Source organism: Glandiceps talaboti, chromosome 18, assembly GCF_964340395.1.
Source record: "Glandiceps talaboti chromosome 18, keGlaTala1.1, whole genome shotgun sequence".
NCBI lineage: Eukaryota > Metazoa > Hemichordata > Enteropneusta > Spengelidae > Glandiceps > Glandiceps talaboti.
Genome location: NC_135566.1, coordinates 9,350,198 through 9,370,000, shown reverse-complemented (window position 1 = coordinate 9,370,000; position 19,803 = coordinate 9,350,198). Strand labels below are relative to the sequence as shown.

Genomic DNA, 19,803 nt, shown 5'->3' with positions numbered 1-19,803 from the left:
GAATGTTTGTCGAGTATGTTGTATTATATAGTTAGTGGGATTTTAATGAACAACATGATATGTTATGAAGTTAATAATCGAAACATATTCAATTCTTATTTTGGTTCTGCGTTTTTTTCTCTCTCAAAATAGTTTCAGGTTGCGTCAGATTTATGAATGGCAAATCACCACCTGATCATGCTATGTCAGAAAAAGGACGAATATTTTAGTCTCTGCCTAATTGTGTCTTTTCCTTTTTGACACGACTAGTGTTTGCATTGCCTCCCATACGGATTTCAAGTGGTATGAGAATAAAAAGGGTATGACCACATGGGTCTGGAACAACGCTCACCTATTGATGCGAACACGTAGCAGTGTAAAGTAGCCCGTGTATTGTGCTGCTATCTAGTGGCAAATCGTCGATTCGATTCGTGTCATTTCATTTCAAAAGTGGATTTGTCAGCAGTATGGTACTAATTGATAAACGTTCTGTGAAGCTTGACAAAAAGAGGGGTAAACTAGAAGTCATTTAAAACATGCCCACTTAGGTCAAAGGTCACAATAAGCCAGGGGAAAAAAGTCTTGTCGAGTATTATTCAATCATAGGTTTTGGAGAGATATTGTTATCTGACTATTTCTTCACTTCGTTAAACCTACAAAAGCTTGTTGCAGTACGCTACAATACATACGATTTGTACCATGAGGCATGTAACAAAGCAACCGAAGTAGACGAGACGGTCATTGTTCAAGCATGGCGGTAGTGAGTATACGTTCCTACCTCCATGGTTCCAAGTTAGCAAAGCGCCGTTCCCAAAACACTCGATTTTCTATCATATACATTGCAACATTCAAAACAAAGAACCAACCGTCGTAACATGTAATTCTTACTAGAAGAATTCCAACAGTTGCGCAGAAATTCCCCCACGCTTCTCAGTACGTTTAGTGGCAAATGAGGTCAACCAACACTCTCTGAGCATCGATTCTCCCAGCGTGGGTCCCTCATTAAATCCCGAGGAACTGAACGAGCACAAATTAAAAGGCCGCCGTTAGTTTGTAAAGGCGACCATATCACACAGCCTTCACATAAACGTTTGCGAAGGGTATCATTTGCAGTGGGATTGTTTTAATACATGGACAGACCCGCGTCAGTATTATGGCAACATTTTTATTATTCAGTAGGTTTAAACGGTGACCATGGTAGTTCAGTAGTATGAGCTGTCAAATATGCAATACTTATTATTATCATGATGTACGTCGATAGTCAGTAGGCCTGACACTAAATTTTTATATGGATATCTTATATTCGCATTCCACATCTTTAAAAATGTAATAAAATCTCTAATTTTTCAACAGACACTTTCATAACTGAATGTTTCTTCTGGTGATATGACATGTAACTTGATACCGTAAACGAGTAACAAGTTCTGGTTAAAAGAGCATCCAAGGTGTTATCGCACAGCATTGTGGGTACAAAATCGATCAATCTTCAGAATAGCGGTTTAAAATTTAAAACAGGTGCAACGTTCAACGTAAGACCGTAAATTAGATAGCGACTTGTTTTCTTTTGCGGACAGGGTTGTATTAATATATACTTGATGAATTAACTGTGTCGGTTATTAAAACACCATAGGTGTCACCCGGCGCGAGCAGATCTCCGTCTTCGTTCGGTGTTTTTTTTGGCTGTCCTAGAATTTCCTTGATAGTATATAATCAAGTATAATCAAGTTGTGCTATTGATGCAGTTGTTCGTTTTCTTGTCTGTCTGTCTGTCTGTCTGTCTGTCTGTCTGTCTGTCTGTCTGTCTGTCTGTCTGTCTGTCTGTCTGTCTGTCTGTCTGTCTGTCTGTCTGTCTGTCTGTCTGTGCGTCTGCCGCATGTTTATAAATAGAAATAACCATGAAAATAAGCGCTAATTAGAAAACATATATGCCCTTACAGATTTGCATGTATGTGTATTGAAGGAGGGGTGACGGTGATTTCAGGTTGTACGCCAAGAATTTAATTTTAATCTGTGTATTTTTACGACTGGTCGCAGTTGATGTTACGACTGTCGTTAACATAGAGTTTGTTCGCCTTGATGCTTAATTGTGCATTGGACATGGTTAGAAACTATATTTTACTTTTACTAGTTTAGACGAAGAGGCTCTGCCATCTTTAATTTCCACGTCGAATGATTTTCCTTTTAAACCAGCCTTCTGTTGTTAAAAGTACAAGCGACCCTGTGTTATCGTCAACTCAGTTCATTTGATATGCTGGGCAGGTAGTCAATTTGACAGGGCCATGGTCAGTCAGGACACGGCTTCAATTTCCGCACCTGTCACCGCTTGTCACCCCAGTCCTTCCCGTCATACTCTATATTTCCTCTACCCTACAATTGATCAAACTCGGTTAATCCAATACGATGTAAATAGCTTCATCTAACGGTTTCTTCATGCATTGGTCATAAGTAGTACTCAGGTTGTTACGTCACCAATACTGGCGCATTTATATCTATAAAATGTTGACATTTGTGTTGTCTTAGAGAAAAATAAATCCATTCTTTAAAAAATTACGCAAAAATAGTGCATTAATTGCTCCATTTTGTTATCCGCAAAAGTAAATATCAAGTTATACACTTCTTATTCTTCGCTAGTCTAAAAGTGAAAGGTTATAAGTATTTTCTTTTCATTAGTCACCATTCAGTACGACGCTTGTCTTTAGGCAATTTCCGCCTACATTTGACGTGAAAATTTAACCGATGCCGCGCATATCCATTTGTCAAACAAAACTACGACACTGTCATCATAAAATGACCAATTTGTCTGGAATTTAATTTATTAGATATTCGGACGAATGACATGATGTAAAGGTGTTTTCCGTAAATATTTACTATGCATGCATGCAAACAGATCATTTGAAATGTGTGCTCTCAGTGCAGTCTGACTAAGCGACGACATTATTCAATTAACTTATCCATTTAAAAAGCAAATGAATAAATCCGATAAGTTGGAGGGACATTGTTGAGATAGAAAAAAAATGAAGGAGTATTTGGTTAAATAACGTGCATTATGCGACTGTCGTCATCCGAAAGAACTCTAGCAAACATATTGCGTTCTGTTATTTGCACACTGACGGTAATGGAAGAATACGGCGGATCAAATGAGTTGATATCATTTTACAGTTATACTTACAAAACGTTATAACCTTTGGGGTTTATTTTTGGCGATTCACAACAGTTCAGTGCGTTTGCAATCAGAATGTGAACTCGCACGTTACGACAATACACGAAGGCTTCATTTCAAACAATAATACAAATTGATCTCCGTGACACACTCACGGAAATGGCAACGAGCGAGTATTGTTGGAATATGCACATGTATGGTTGTGGATACTGTGCATGTCGGTGTAGAATTAAGGAGCAATGAGTACTCGAGCTCAGAGGGAATTACTATATTCTCTGCGGTTGTATCCTAGCCGCATTAATGCTATTTTGAAAGTTCATGTTTGACATGGTGAACAACTCTTCGTGTTTCTATGTCTATATCAGATGACGTCACTTAAATATAGTTAGTCAAAGACAGTTAGCAGTGTATCCTCACTTCAATCCAGACCCCCATACTGTACATGTAGTCACAACAGAGTTCGAGAACTTTAAAGTAACGATATTGTTTTTAACATTTACACAGAAGACTAAAACGTTGGTAGAGAACAAAAAGACTCGGGCAGGGATCGAAGATAATGTGTTAATGGAAAGGTGACAGAAAGCACAAGCTATCGATTACCTGGGACTGTGTTGTGCTGCATCAACAGCAAGGCAACCAACAGGGTAACAGCTGACAATATCTTGGACAATGACACTACTTGAACGATATTTGACATTGTACGTCGAATCTTCTTGTCCCGGACACACAGAATTGTTCACGTCAGGTTGTGTTACCGGTTCCCCATCGAACAGTTGACTACACTGCTACTTCTATAATTATATCGATCAATCTCGACTACTAACTGTTTAACTGTTAACTACTCTCTCGCAGCTGTTGGCAATCAGACAAAATACTCATCGTCCCGTTAGACCACGATAAAATTATCTTCCGTACGATTCAACAAGACGGTTTGCTGGGTATTCCTCAACGTGGTGGTATACTTTCGACGAGAGTACACCCGCGTTGGTGTTCTCAATCCCTTGCTTTACTTTCAAGTGTGAATTCGTCCGACGAAAATGTATGTGCTGCGAGAAGAATGGAAACACGTGGGTCAAACTATTTATTGGCGAGGGGTGGTCAACTTGGATCTACAGCGGCTTGCAGTTTAAAACGTCACTAAGGAAACATCACAATGGGCGTTACAACAGAAGCGCGGGTTGAGTTTATTCTGGATAGCGTTCAAGTGAAAATCCAAACATTGATATAAACCACCGTCGACGGCAACTAGCTAAACCTTACCGAGTGTAAATATGTAATATCGGCTTGGTCTACCTCAGTGTAAATACAAAGGTCATCGTACAGTTAATGTTTTGTTAGTTCGCCACCCGAAAGAAGCCGGGTCGCCGAGTGTGTGAAGTATCTTATTCTTCGTAACAGACAGAGATGATTTTCATGACATACAGAATGAGATTTTTTACTCCAAAAAAGGCGTGAAATTTAACTTTAAGAATCGGCAAAACAGAGAAATTTAACTAATATCGTGTTTTCGAGTTTGAATTACAAATGATATTGAAAATTTGAAATCAAATCATTAAAAATGGGCTCTAACTGGAAATTACGTATGCATGTTGGATTGTAGTCTCAGACTGTATAAGAGGGCATTTTCGCGGAAAAAAAAGAGGAAGGGGGTTTGACCAAATGATAATATAAGCCCCACCCTCACCCCCACCACACACACACACACAACATTGGTTAAGGAAAAAAAGCGTGTTCGGCGCAAACAACAAGGCAGGGAGAATATCACAGATGAGAAAACGGTTGTGATATTGTGTTTAGAACTTATAAAGTACAGAACCTTTTGCACCCGTGTTAAAGGAAATATTTACTTCTCCACTAACTAATAGAGTCGCGTTTGTAAATTCCTCAATGGACAGATAAAATCCTTAACTGTCAATTTCGTCAATCATCACCGTTATGCTGGCTTGAGTATTTCACAATAGTGTCCTTCAATGAAAAGAAACACGCCTACCAAAAGACATGTGTGGGAAGAATTAGTATTCATGTTTCACTGTCTGACACAAACAAAGTAAAATCATGCTATTATAGTGTTTGAAGTAGTCTCTGTAAGGTGTGTATACGCAGGCTTTTCACTTACGTGTTTTTCAAAATACTTCTACTCGGACAATGCACAATGTTGCATTTTCTTGTATTTACTATACCCCATGCAAAGTTTTCTGAAGGCGTTTGTTTGCAATTGTTCAAGCATTAGTATGGTAATATAGTGTAGCTGGGTACGATGGGGGGGGGGGGGGTCACTTAGAACCATCCTGATAGTAGCTGTAACTAGAACAATATTTTTTTATCGTAATTTTCTTGTTTAAACTTATTTGTATTGTTTTACTTGTTAAAGCATGTACGATCACCTGGCGACCAAAGCCTATCGGCATGAAAGTGTTTTCCAACTTGTTGACTGACAAGTCATCGTGATTTTCGACTGTTTACAAACTAATATCAAACCAAAATACATATAACCATAACCGACAAGTAAAAAGGCAACTATGCTAATCTTACTACTTGCACTGTTTTACGTTAAAGGGAATGCCATTCCATGAAATAAAGGTATTTTCATAAAATTTGGGTTCTAGAGTTATTTATGATTTCACATCACATAAATTTCTCGCGATTGCCATAAAAAATCAAATATGGAAACTTTATTCACCTTCATTGTTCTAGCTGTGGTGCGCCATGGGATAATCAGACATGCATTATGTATTCGACGAATTACGAATATTCACGACTAACTATCTGACGGTAGTAAGCACTGTGGGGGGGGGGGGGGGGTCAAGAATATTACGTGTTCATCTAATACATATGCATATATTCTGAAATCCCCATGGAGCACCATGGGACTATTACTAGAACAATGAAGGTGTTTCTTGATAATCGAGCCAAATTCATGTGATTTTAAATCATGAAATTACTCTCCAGAACCCAAAGTTCATGAACATGTCCCTATTTTATGGAGTGGTGTTCACCTTTATTTTTCAGTGGTATTTTAATTTCATCAACGGGCAAAACGTTTACAAAAAAAACATCGAAAGTTTAAAACTATTAACTTAATGACACGTTACACGATATCTTTTATAACTGTCAACCTGAAATGTGATATACACCATGAATTACAGTGACGCATATAATTGGTACGCCAACAAAAAATTACAACTGGCCAAACTTATGGATTAATTGGTAGAAATCTCTTTAATATCTCAAATAATATACGACTTTATTTTGGTCAATTTTTGCACTGCAATGTATACGTGAAAGCAACGATATACTTTTACCACTTATTAATGAAAGAGATGTAATGATGTGGAACGGGGAAAGGTCAACATGTACTAGTAGTACATCATTATTAGTAATTACTTAATGATCGTTTTTCTCACATTACTTTAGTTTTTTTTAAAAAACACGGTGACATAAATTAGACCTACACGCTATTCCGATCGCGACGCATCGTCGCCTGTTAAACTCCAACAAGTTTTCGGGTCATTCGTGTTTTTTTAAGGAGTGTATTAGGTCTACCAGTTCCGAAACTATCATCAAAATTGTAATTTGAACACGAAAGAAATTGTGGCCGTGAGCAAAAACCAACAACGCAACAATAAATACATATAAAACATTGAGCGGGGAATAAGTAGACTGCAGTTTATATATTATAGTGTAGTTTAACTAAATGTTTTAGTATCCCTGCTTTCGACTCTAATGCAATCGATGTTGGGTAGTATTTTATCCGAGAAATGTTTTCAACATTGATTTGGCAGTAATTGCTGTCGTCATTTGCTAGCAATACTGATTTATTTACATTATTTTCAAGAACGATAAAAAGTGAAACAAGCCACCCGAATACACATATACATGTAGAAAGAAAGCGGCGATGGCAGACCCCCACTAAAAGGTATGTCCTTTCAGGCAAGCTCGAGAACGGTGGACTTGGGACTGTTCACTGTAGTCTGGCTCGTGAAAACGGATCAGGGCTGAAAAAAATAACACGGTATCGGTATATAGAGAATATTTGGACGCAGAGTCCGACTTGAACTTGAAATCAGCCTGGTGCTGTCCTAATGGGCCTTGCGAATTTGGATTAACTAAAAATGTAATATTGTTGATCCATGGATAGGATACTACCTCCATGATAGTTAGTTGATCGATGCTAAGTCAAAAGCTGATTTCCGGCTTTGGGGATTAGTCGTGAAGAATAGACCATCATTGTTTTGCATGAATGCATGGATGCGTTCCCTGACCATCGATTGGTGATGAACTCATTACCGTCCATTCATGATTCATACCACGATCTTAACTTTTTCGAAGTCACGGGTCCGAATGATGAAGATTTATATTTTCGAATACAGTTGGCATGTACAATGATAATCACCACTCTCTCTCTCCCTCCCTCTCCCCCCCCCTCTCTCTCTCTCTCTCTCTCTCTCTCTCTCTCTCTCTCTCTCTCTCTCTCTCTCTCTCTCTCTCTCTCTCTCTCTCTCTCTCTCTCTCTCTCTCTCTCTGGTGTCGGGTGGGAACGGAGACATATGCCGTCCACGGTTACGACCGTTGTAAACGTTTGATGTGTGTTAGGGTTTCCATTGTCGCCATTAACGTATTGATTACCTTCATTCCATTTTACTGATAGAGTGGATCGTTTATTGACTTTTGTATTCATTACAAATCAATTTACAAGTGAGTTGAGAATCGAATTATTTGTGATGGGTGAAAGTACGCTGTGTGGAATGTGGTTAATTATTTAGTCACGTCTTCATGGCGTGACATGGCGTGACATGATATAATGGTAGGTTCTGGGTACGACGAGGATGACTATCATTTTTTAAAATACATGTAGTTATGAGGCATTTTTTCGCTATGTGTGGAATTAATGGTGCGTGGCGCTAATTCTGTATCTATCCGCGTTAATTTCATATTGAATGAAAGCTCTCTGTATTTTTTTTTATAATGCAGTCATGCAATGGTAGGGTATATGTTTATAATTATGAATGGGGTACTAAAATTTTCTGAAAATGTGCAGTTCTTGTTACTTTTGAAATCAACGATGTTTAATCATAGAGGGGTCCCCTCTAAGATCTATGGTTTAACGTGTGCTGGAAGTACAAGAGTCTGTGTCACCATTTGTCGCACAAAATGACGTGTGTACAATAGTTTCAGTATTAGAAGCACATAACTTATATGATAGTTTCAACCCGTGTAACTGTAATGCTATAACGATTTCATATACTGTCCCCGGCGGCGTGACTCATCACTACAGTATTGCTCCAATGACTCTCCAGGGCTGTATATTTGTACATTCGTAGCCTGGGGTTCGATATACTTCAGTACTGAGGGCAGTCTGATGAATCGTCATATGTAAAGCGATACGAGACTGTGAATAACAATCCACAGGCAAACAAAGCAAATTAATGTGGTGCTAGTTGACAAAGCGGGTGTGTCATAAACATTACGAGAATGCACACTTCTCGTACCCGGGTATTGTGACAACGATGTATTTAACTCTCAGCATGTGGTACCAATGTATTATAACGGTAAAAATTACAAAACACTAACAGTTTCTCATTTTATGCGGTTTCCTCCCTCAATTGTAAACTTTTTTTATGTGATGTCGCAACAGGTTATGCGACCTTTTTGCGGTGACGAGGACAGTGTGACGAAAATGTAAGCCCCAAGTTCTACACAGAGATCTGCAAATAGAAGAACATTAAGATAACAACTTGCGGGGGTTAACTAGGATTAGACCCTGTATAATAAGATTTGACACGCAAACCCAATTTCAGGTCGCCAAAAGGTATTGTGTACTTCAATACAAGTGTTATTGTGTATTTATCGGCTCCAGTGGTATCAATACTCATAGTTATAATCGATAATCACTTGTAAACCTGGCGTACTGTGGTTTGAATTGTTATGTATTATGACTAAGCGTTATGTACGCTTTATTGCGTTCACGGGGACCAGGGCGTTCTTTTATCCGCTCCTAAACAAACAATTATATCGTTATACATTCTTAACATCAAGAATGTTTACAATGGCAGTAGTTTGGATTTCAGTATTAACATTTACAAAAGTTTTATTTGAAAAGAAAGCTAAGGGCCAACGTGTGCATCTGATAGGTAAATCAACAACACATTCAAGAAATATGATCCATTCGATGTTTTGCCCATTAGATTTCGCTGGTTAGTGTTGTTGGCGAAAGTGGGTAAATTATTAGTAAATGTACGCCACGAGATATACAAAACACCTGTGCATCCGGTTCATCTATTCATGCTTTCGGTCGTTGATGGCGCATTTGTGGCCATTCCGTTTTTTGCACTGTAACAGTGTAAGGAGTCCATCAAGTAACTTATGATAGAGACTGTGTGATCCAAAGACTCCGTCAAATTCAGCCTATCCGTCCACTCATTGACCAACCTGCCCATGGTACACCTATCCACACATCCACATAGTCAGCCAGCTAGCAACGCTAGCCAATAATATACAACATCCATCCATCCAACCACCCATCCATCCAGCCACCCATCACACCATCCATCCATCCATCCATCCATCCATCAATCCATCCATCCATCCATCCATCCAGCCATCCATCCACTATCCACCAACCCACCAACCAACCCACCCATCATCCATCCATCCATCCATCCATCCATCCGTCCATCCGTCCATCCATCCATGCACTCAGGCTCAACCATAAACCCTCCCGTTACATTTACGACGGTTCGTGTTCCCTTCTCCGTTCTCTTTGTAACTTAAATGTAAAATTACAACAGTTCTTACACATGCGCCGCAATCGTTTCCGTTCAAAATTTGCGGATCCATCCATCCGTCCGTCCGTCCGTCCGTCCGTCCGTCTGTGTGTCTGTGTGTGTGTGTGTGTGTGTGTGTGTGTGTGTGTGTGTGTGTGTGTCTGTCTGTCTGTCTGTCTGTCTGTCTGTCTGTCTGTCTGTCTGTCTGTCTGTCTGTCTGTCTGTCTGTCTGTCTGTCCCCGATTTTGCGTTCAGATAGAATTTAACCTTTTACCTTTCAGAGGATCAGCTTCGGTCGGTGCCTTGTTGATATTAACGATTATTTCTAGCCATGCCTTATCGATGAGACAGTGTTTAACTTACTATCTGATAACCAATCATGGTCTGAAAATCAGATAGCCTCATATTTAGCCTCAGATTCAGCCTCATATTCGAAAAATCATGATGACACCAAACAAAAGTATATCGAGGCTCGGAAATGTTCCCCTTTTCACATTCACTTGAAGGGAAAGGGGATGTCTCATCAGCTTGTTCGGGAAAAATTACTTGAAAATCTGAGAAAATTTACAGCTTGTCAATGCGACATTTGTGGTAGGTCAAGTCTTTGGAAGTAACATTTTGTGGTGGGTGAGAAGTGGGATATTTCCTGTAGTCTTATTTTTCGTTTGATGGATTTCGTTGGGTGTCATCGTGATTTTCCGTATATGAGACTATATATATGAACATGATGCATAAAGCTGAAGCTCAATACTAGATTAGACTAGCCTCATATTGTCCTCCAATGTAAATCTGATTCTGAATCTGAGCCCAGATTAATACACGTAACATATTAACGTAACTTTACGTGCTCAATTAACAGGCGTGTCACTGGGTTCTCAAGGACACTTGTAAATATATATATGCTTCGAAGTAAACATGTCTGGGAAAACCGACAGTACAGGTTGCAGCAGGTAGGAATTGTTGGTGTCTTTCTAATATGACCGCCAAATTGTGTCTTACTGAAGTCTTTGTCTCAAGTGTAGCGTTGATGATAACTTGCATATCGTCAGCTATAATCAAAATATGAATCAGACTACACAACAAAGAAGATCGTTGTTAATATTTCGTTTGGAACATGTACAGGGCTTATCAAATATTACCTATCTATATCAATACATATATCGGGGTATCATGAATTCAAAATACTTCACAACGTATTAGATACTTGCATATTAATTCACTTATGAAACGTTTAACGTTCATTGTGTGTATAAAAACCATAGACCTCAAAATAAATGCTACAAGTATCTCGAATAACTTTGGATCTCTGGGTGATTTCTTTTTACAAATAGCCTGGCTGGTGTGGTATCTTAACCAACAACACTATTATATAAACTATGCTCTGCTTAAGAAATTAGAGTACAAGTTTTTATTTAAAAAAAACATTGTATCTGTACCCCGTGCAAAACTTGTTTTATTTGCTCTAGTTGTTCTTAAAATTTTGTCGTGTGTTGTGCTTAGTGTATATATACATGAAGTGTGCCTAGTTACATGCATGCAAGAAATAAAATAGCTATGTTAATTAGTCCATAATACAGATCTATATAAAGTTTATCATATTGACGTCGGTATTCCGAATGTTTGGAAGAACAAATGTAATGTTCGACCTTGCTGTTCTGTGTTTGCTCTGTCAATCTGCCGCAAAGATAACGGTTTTGAGGGCAAAGCTGTAAGTCTAAAGACCTCTGGCTCGACAGCTTCTTAAACATGGAGTCGCATTTGTACACTGGCAAAGTCTACAGATAATCGGACTAAATAAGATCGGTTTATGTTTCTTCATGTGGGATGGGTCAAATTAAGCTATGAACCTAGCTAAGCACAACTTTAAATAATGTAGTCATGGTTACCTAGACCCTTGCAGTAGGGCTAATCTGCCTACTACCCAAGTAAAGATTTATACATATTGCGATAACTATAAGTATTTTCATATATCTGCACTTGCTCAGTATGATTTTCAAATTGGCTTCCAGTACAGTGATTCTATTCTGTTCACTTGACAGGAGGGTATGCCATGTTGCCATGGTACTTGTAGTGGGAGCTGTCTTAATCGGTGTTGGCGTTACTCTTGTCTTGTTATTAAGTCCTGATGACAGTGAGGCTGGTTACGTCTACGATAATGCTGCTGTTGCTACTGATGCGAGAGAATGCTCTGAGGTTGGAAGGTAGGGTGACATTTCAGTTTGCAGCAAAAACTAAAATAGATCATGTCATTGTTGAACTAATAATTTGAATAATAATCAAGCTACAATCAGAACTGTCAAAATAAACCTGTATGCACTCATACCTACACGCTTGCACACACACACACACACACACACACACACACACACACACACACACACACATACACGTACGCACGTACTCATATACGTACGCACGCACGCACATACATACATACATACATGCATGCATGCATGCATGCATGCATGCATACATACATACACACATACATACGCACGCACGCACGCACGCACGCACATACATACATACATACATACATACATACATACATACATACATACATACATACATACATACATACATACATACATTCATACATACATACATACATACGTACGTACGTACGTACGTACGTACGTACGTACATACATACATACATACATACATACATACATACATACATACATACATACATACATACATACATACATACATACCAGGACATGAATACATAGTGTTCCTTTTCACAGAAATATTCTAAAGGAAGGAGGGTCAGCGGTCGATGCTGCTATATCATCCATGTTATGTATTGGAGTTATCAACTGTAACAGTGCAGGTACAATTTTGTTAATATTATTTAAACTTACCAAACGTCGCTTATATCGAACATGTACAAGGAAAGGGATCAGTTCAATAGTTCAATGTAGGATAACAAATTTAATGATGTGTTTGTTTGTTTGTTTGTTTGCTTGTTTGTTTGTTTGTTGTTTATTGGGGTTTGATCCATTTTAGTTCTCAACCGACAAAAACTATTTTAAAAAAATCATCAAATCGAGAAATAAAAGCGTTTTCGCTATAGTACATGCATGGCACTAAAACACTAATACATTAAAGTGTCAATAAAAGGCTAGGGCTACTTTTTTCTCACTAAATACTGGCTTTGTATTTGTATAGTACTGCATACTACCACATATATACTGGCTTTGTATTTGTATAGTACTGCATACTACCACATATATACTGGCTTTGTATTTGTATAGTACTGCATACTACCACATATATACTGGCTTTGTATTTGTATAGTACTGCATACTACCACATATATACTGGCTTTGTATTTGTATAGTACTGCATACTACCACATATATACTGGCTTTGTATTTGTATAGTACTGCATACTACTACATACTGGCTTTGTATTTATATAGTACTGCATACTACTACATACTGGCTTTGTATTTGTATAGTACTGCATACTACTACATACTGATTTGAAATTCATTGTGCACACTGAAATAATAATCAAATGTAATTTTGGCCAGTCAAGTTAGAAAGGTGGAAAGGGGGGGTCTTAGGCCTAACTGGAATTTTTTAAAATCATAAATTGAACTATTGATCTTATGCCCCTAACGGTATAGTGAATAAATAACATTTGTTGTAAACAATGACGACTGCACAAAAACCATTATTGGTTGAGACTGAACAACCAAGATCATAATCACTAATATTGTTACTATTGAACTGTAGCATCAATTGACAAATTTTAACGCCTGTCTGATCGTTATAAGCGATTCTGTTACTTATTCGTATCGTGCAAAACCAGTCTAGCTATCTTTATCTTTAAGATGAGATAACAGAACATATTTTCCGTTTCAAGGCATTGGAGGTGGATTCTTCATGTTGATCTTTGACAAGGAAAGTGGAAAATCACTTGTTGTTGATGCCAGAGAAAAAGCGCCCTCACTGGCGAACCAGACTATGTTTGAAAATCAACCAGAAAAATCGAAAGAAGGTGATTATATTAACTTTATTTCTATTTCACAACCGACCGGTTCGAACACGGCCATGTAAATGCGATTATGGTTTACGATTTTATTGATATTAAAAAAAGAAATTGGTAGACATTGCCGATATGGTTATTAGTGTTCTAAAGAACAGACCTCAGTGTTGAATTGTGTTGAATGTCTATGTCAAAACCAAGCTGTCATGACACTACCTACGGATAAACTCTAAGGCTACTAAATCTCCGGTTGCTTGATAAAAGAATGTTCCTGTTTCAGCCAATGCAGGTTTGACTACGAAGACTGTAACAAGGCCTAGGTATTCTGACTACCTTGAAAAGATATCTATATTTTTCTGGTCGACTTAAAGTTCTTTATGTGATAGCCGATGATATGTGCATGGTGCAATCATGTATGGCGCATCTCAGTTAACATAAGGACAATGCGCTATGTAACATCCCGTTTATTACATTTGGCTTGAATGACTGAAGTCCTTGGGCAGGATTTGAATCATATGATTGCACCCACCAGCTAGCTCTATAATTTGATACCTGCTAGGACAGAGATTGATATTTGAAGGATTGATTCCACACACTCACCGAGGTAGCAGTGGATTTATTATGAGGGGAAAAAAGAAAGTCTATGAAGGCCGCTTTTGCTGTTATAGGTCCGTACCAGGGGTACTCACTGAAGAATTATCTGACGACAGTGTTGTTAACATTATTGCTTTCATGAATTATATCAGGAGGCTTATCTATAGCAGTCCCTGGAGATATACGGGGTTACTGGCAAGCGTACCAACGGTACGGAAAGTTACCATGGAAACGATTATTTCAACCAGCAATTGATATGGCAAGTGAGGGTTTCGTAATAAGTCAAAGTCTGGGTGACGGAATCGCCGATGGAGAGGAATACGTGCGAAGCGATCCTGGACTACGGTATGTTTAATTTTTGGCCGAGATCTGAGCAGCTATTATCACTAGATAAACTTTAGGAAATCCAAGATCATTAAAATCATAATCTCTTGATCAAAACGTAGATTGAAGTTGTAAACTTATGATTTAAAAATGACAAGTTCACATCTATTCTGTGTTTGGTATTAACAGCAACACATCGCTGGCGTTCAAGTTCACATTAACAACAACAACAACAACAACAACAACAACAACAACAACAACAACAACAACAACAATGTCGAAAACTGCTAAAGCAATTTAGTGACAAAACAACATGTCTATGAGTAGGTTTGATAAGTTGATTGATTATTGGTGTGTCTTTTACATTTTTTAAAAATTATTGTGACAAGGGAGACATTTGTTCATGAAGATGGGACATTAATGAAAGAAGGCGAGATATGTACAATGCCCCGACTGGCAGACACTCTACTTGAGATTGCTGACAACGGAGCAGACATATTCTATGATGGTAAAATTGCTGAAACCATTGTACAAGATATGGCTGAGGAACTCGGTAAGGACCGTCACATTTAGCACCTGACGACATCGAACTAAATTAGATATTCGTAGGATGTCAGTTTTAACTGGTCATTTTTAATGCAAGTCCGACCTTGCAAAGTTTAATTCTCAAAGTCAAAGTGACTTTATGCCATCAGTGTCAAGTTGAGTACTTCGGCAAACACCTCCATGGCTATTCAAAAATTTTAAAACGTTCAAGTGAGATACGTCGAATTCAGCTCTGACCTAGCAGTCGTGAGTGCTGCCTGATTAGCGTACGTACATTGTCACAACACGTTAATATATTCTACATACTAGAACCAGAAGTGCATCATCGCCTTGAAGATAAATCGTTATAAATACCCCAATTTCTTTTATAGATGGTATCATTAGTTCCGAAGACTTGGCCAACTACACTGCCGCAGTTAGGGAGCCATTGGAAATAGACTTTGAGGGTTACACAGTTTTTGCAGCGCCACCACCGTCTAGTGGTGCAGTGGTCCTGAACGTCTTAAACGTCTTAGATGGTGAGGAAATGTTATAACTGTAATTTTGTGTTCAAAATATATTATAAGCTTATGATTTTATTAATACTTATTAAATTATCCCTATAATGAAAAAGGCCTATCAGAACACAAACAACAGTGTGAAGATGTCGGAATAACAATTCGAGTCGTATTATAACTTGCTTGTTAAAGGAAATACGAACGAAATCAACTAGAACGATTTTTAAATTTAGGAAACTGTCTTGTTCGAGATAATGACCCACTTTTAATATTTCACACTCTGAAATGTATCGGCCAACCAGTGGATAACGTATTTGTGTAGCTGCACACATAATGTAATGGTCCATGGTGCCATCAAATTGATTTTCGTGTCCGCACCCTAAAATCAGGGTCCCAACTACGATCGTAATTTCAACCTGTTACTGTATTATTTTGAACAAAATCAACCTCTTATTAATACGGACAATTTCTACACAGCATTTTAACAATTTTGTTTGTGAGTATGTCCTTGGTTGTTGGTTCGAAAAAATCATTCCAGTCACTGCTAGTGCCCGGAAGCTAGTTCAGTTTTAAAAGGGCCTGGTATAATACATGGGTAAATCTTCACGATTGTTCACATTGTTAAACTTTCTCTAAACTTTTCATTCTAGCGTTTCATCTCGACAAAGATGACATGGCTGACGATGAGGGCAGTATTCACACATATCACCGGTTTGCCGAAACCTGTAAATTTGCTTTCGCCAAAAGAACAGAACTTGGTGATGTCGATTATGTTGTTAATATTGACGAGGTAAAATTTATTTCCATGGTTACGTAATCAGTTTGCTTATACTGGGAATTTGTTTAGTTATTTGCCTACATATGTGTTGACAAGTGAATGTGTGGCGCCGAGTGTTGATAAAGATGGGATTTATTATAATAAACGATTGTAGTACCGAAGCTACCCGAAGCTACTCAACCTTACTTATATACCTCACGCAAGCCAAGTTGAACACGTTCGAACAAACATGTGGTATTTCCATGATTTATTTCCTGGTTGCTTTTTTAAATATAGGTATTGGGGTTGGTATTATCAGAACAATTTGCTGAAGACGTGAAGCAAGAAATTAATGAGACTTGGGTTACTTATGAAAATTCTACATACTATGCCAGTTTCCAAGGTAACGCATATTATCATCAAGATGACCATGGTACTACCCACCTATCCGTGCTGGCTGAAAATGGTGACGCTGTGTCGATAACTAGTACAATCAACAACAAGTAAGATAATGTTGTTATTTTCACGTCTGTCTGTCTGTCTGTCTGTCTGTCTGTCTGTCTGTCTGTCTGTCTGTCTGTCTGTCTGGCTGGCTGGCTGTCTGTCTGTTTGGCTGGCTGATTGAACGTGTCAAAAGTGTAATTATATAGTTTGAAGGGCGTAATTTGGTGGATGGTACGTATGTGAGTTTGGATGATGAGATTGTTGGGTTTGAGCACGCGCAGAGATATACAAACCTACTGTAAAATAGACAAGCGCTCACTGATATATTCAATATATTTTCTCCGTATCTATCAGTTTCGGTGCACGATTTCTATCTCTGCGTAATGGGGTAATATACAATAATCAGATGGACAGTTTTTCAACACCCGGAGTCATCAATTCTGATGGTATTCGTCCGTCTGAGGCTAACTTTATCGTTCCTGGCAAACGTCCCATGTCATCTATGAGTCCGATTATGATAACAAATAGCAATGGCGATGTTGTGATGACGATTGGTGCTTCTGGTAGTTCAAAAATGATAACTTCAACATCACTGGTAAGATTACATTGTAAACTTTAATAATTTCAGAATGTATTATGTCTATGTGATTCAGTATGTATAAGTTGGAGTAGATCATGTCATCGATAATTAATGGAAATATTACCAATTGAATATTTCAAGAGCATTTTTGTTTGTGGGTGTTGGAAATTTGATATACACTTGACATGTTGCTCAGTAGCGTTTATCACTGTCACAAACCCCAAGTCACACTAGCTTTTAAGTTGTCTTCTACCTTCAGATTTCTTTTTCTGTCTGTCTGTCTGTCTGTCTGTCTGTCTGTCTGTCTGTCTGTCTGTCTGTCTGTCTGTCTGTCTGTCTGTCTGTCTGTCTGTCTGTCTGTCTGTCTGTCCCTCCCCTCTCTTTCTCTCTCACTCTATCTCTCTCATCACTTTAAATGCATATTGTATAACATTAAATCTGTATAACTTTTTTGGCATAATCTACATACACAGGTAACCATGGAGACTCTGTTAATGGAGAATACGTTGTCTAGTGCGATTAGAAAGCGAAGAATTCATCATAAATGGCTACCAAATGAGATAGACTATGAAACTGAGTTTAATGAGGTAACTTTGACTACAGTATACAGATGTACAGGTTTCTACGTCACTATGACGTAATAGTCCGAATTGTGACGTCATTTTATTTGCATAAATGTGAGACTCACAGTGTATCGTGTCTCTGTAGACTCTGGACTCATTCGTCGCTGTGTACTCGCTTGTCACTCGTTAGGTGCTAAGCTTATCATTAACGAGCGCCACCAACGACGAATCTTACGGTCAACGTATTGCATTCATTTCAAGCATATTAAGAACTAAAGGTATACATTAAATAAGCCAACAAAAATATTTTAGGGACAATTTTTCAATTCTCAAAATTATTGTAAACTTATTTTCAAATGTATTCCAACTATAATAATAATATAATATTTGGTATATTTCACAATGATCTATAAGAATGAAGAATACATTGTCAATAACACTGATGTAAAATTCCCATTCACTCTGAGACACCGTGCACACAGCGTACAACGTACATACAAATGCACATACATAGAGATACACACATAGATAAACCACCATATATAAACACACACATACCCACAGACACAGGAAGACCGTGACAACTAGTTTAATGACGTCCCGTTGATCATCATCTCGAGTGACAATTGATACATGAAGGGACATACTACACAACCTTGATTGTACCTCTATATAGACTGAGTTATAGAGACAAAACATGTATATTTTACTAGAGGTTGACTGTGACTGAGCACAAAACAATTACCGTGGCACATTCTCTTACTCTCCAGAAATATATACAAGGATTGACGGAATATGGCCATGTACTTGTAAAAGGAAGTGGTTATCCTGGTGTAGTGCAAGCTGTCTATCAACATGGCGGCAAAGTATATGCTGAGAGCGATGGAAGGAAGGGAGGCTATCCAGCCGGCTATTAGTTATATATTGTAGTCATACGAGGGAAAAGAGTATGGATTCCCGGTTCATGAACTCTCTCTTCGTTCGTTCTTTGATTGTGGTACACAAAAAGTGGTAGATTAAAACTTAGACCACATGAAATTCAGATGACAATATATCTACCGAATTTTCGAAACTTTAACAAGTAACCTTCAAATTTATTTTACTTTACTTTGTAAAGGAAAATGTCCTTAATTTTGCATATTTTCCCAGTTACTCGTATAGTATAGTATAGTATAGTATAGTATAGTATAGTATAGTATAGTATAGTATAGTATAGTATAGTGTAGTGTAGTGTAGTGTAGTGTAGTGTAGTGTAGTGTAGTGTAGTGTAGTGTAGTGTAGTGTAGTATAGCATAGCATAGCATAGCATAGCATAGCATAGCATAGTATAGTATAGTATAGTATAGTATAGTATAGTATAGTGTAGCATAGCATAGCATAGTATAGTATAGTATAGTATAGTATAGTATAGTATAGTATAGTATAATATAGTATAGTAGTCTCCTATGGGTTTGGACGTTCACCCTCAGTACGTCACCATTTCACACAAAAGAACACACACATGTAATAGAAAAATCAAATAAAGAGGGTAAATCCTGGAAACTTGAGCAAGTCTCATCGCAGTGGTAGGCTGCATACCAAATTTCTTATACCAA

General features: G+C 38.0%; 2 protein-coding genes across 2 annotated transcripts in view; one reads left to right on the top strand and one right to left on the bottom strand.

Annotated features, from left to right (window-relative positions):
* LOC144448837 (neuronal acetylcholine receptor subunit beta-2-like) overlaps nucleotides 1-4,155 on the bottom strand; it is a 46,734-nt gene extending 42,579 nt beyond the window's left edge. The window contains exon 1 of the mRNA XM_078139145.1: nucleotides 3,740-4,155. Within this exon, the coding sequence (XP_077995271.1) occupies nucleotides 3,740-3,836 (97 nt within the window). The 5' untranslated portion in view covers nucleotides 3,837-4,155. The remainder of the gene's footprint in view (nucleotides 1-3,739) is intronic.
* A 6,663-nt stretch (nucleotides 4,156-10,818) lies between these two features.
* Nucleotides 10,819-19,125, top strand: LOC144449372 (glutathione hydrolase 1 proenzyme-like). Its single transcript, XM_078139899.1, has 12 exons — nucleotides 10,819-10,853; nucleotides 11,943-12,104; nucleotides 12,654-12,739; nucleotides 13,781-13,915; nucleotides 14,650-14,842; nucleotides 15,211-15,374; nucleotides 15,739-15,885; nucleotides 16,515-16,654; nucleotides 16,919-17,124; nucleotides 17,420-17,660; nucleotides 18,119-18,232; nucleotides 18,979-19,125. Exons 1-12 carry the CDS (start codon nucleotides 10,819-10,821, stop codon nucleotides 19,123-19,125), a joined length of 1,770 nt encoding a protein of 589 aa, XP_077996025.1.
* Nucleotides 19,126-19,803: the final 678 nt, after the last annotated feature.

Excerpts from the sequence above, each read along its gene's own strand:
- LOC144449372 (XM_078139899.1), top strand. The coding sequence starts at position 10,819 with ATGTCTGGGAAAACCGACAGTACAGGTTGCAGCAG. Across the intron at positions 12,740-13,780 it reads TATCAACTGTAACAGTGCAG|GCATTGGAGGTGGATTCTTC; the intron begins GTACAATTTTGT and ends TTCCGTTTCAAG. Across the intron at positions 15,375-15,738 it reads AGATATGGCTGAGGAACTCG|ATGGTATCATTAGTTCCGAA; the intron begins GTAAGGACCGTC and ends TTTCTTTTATAG.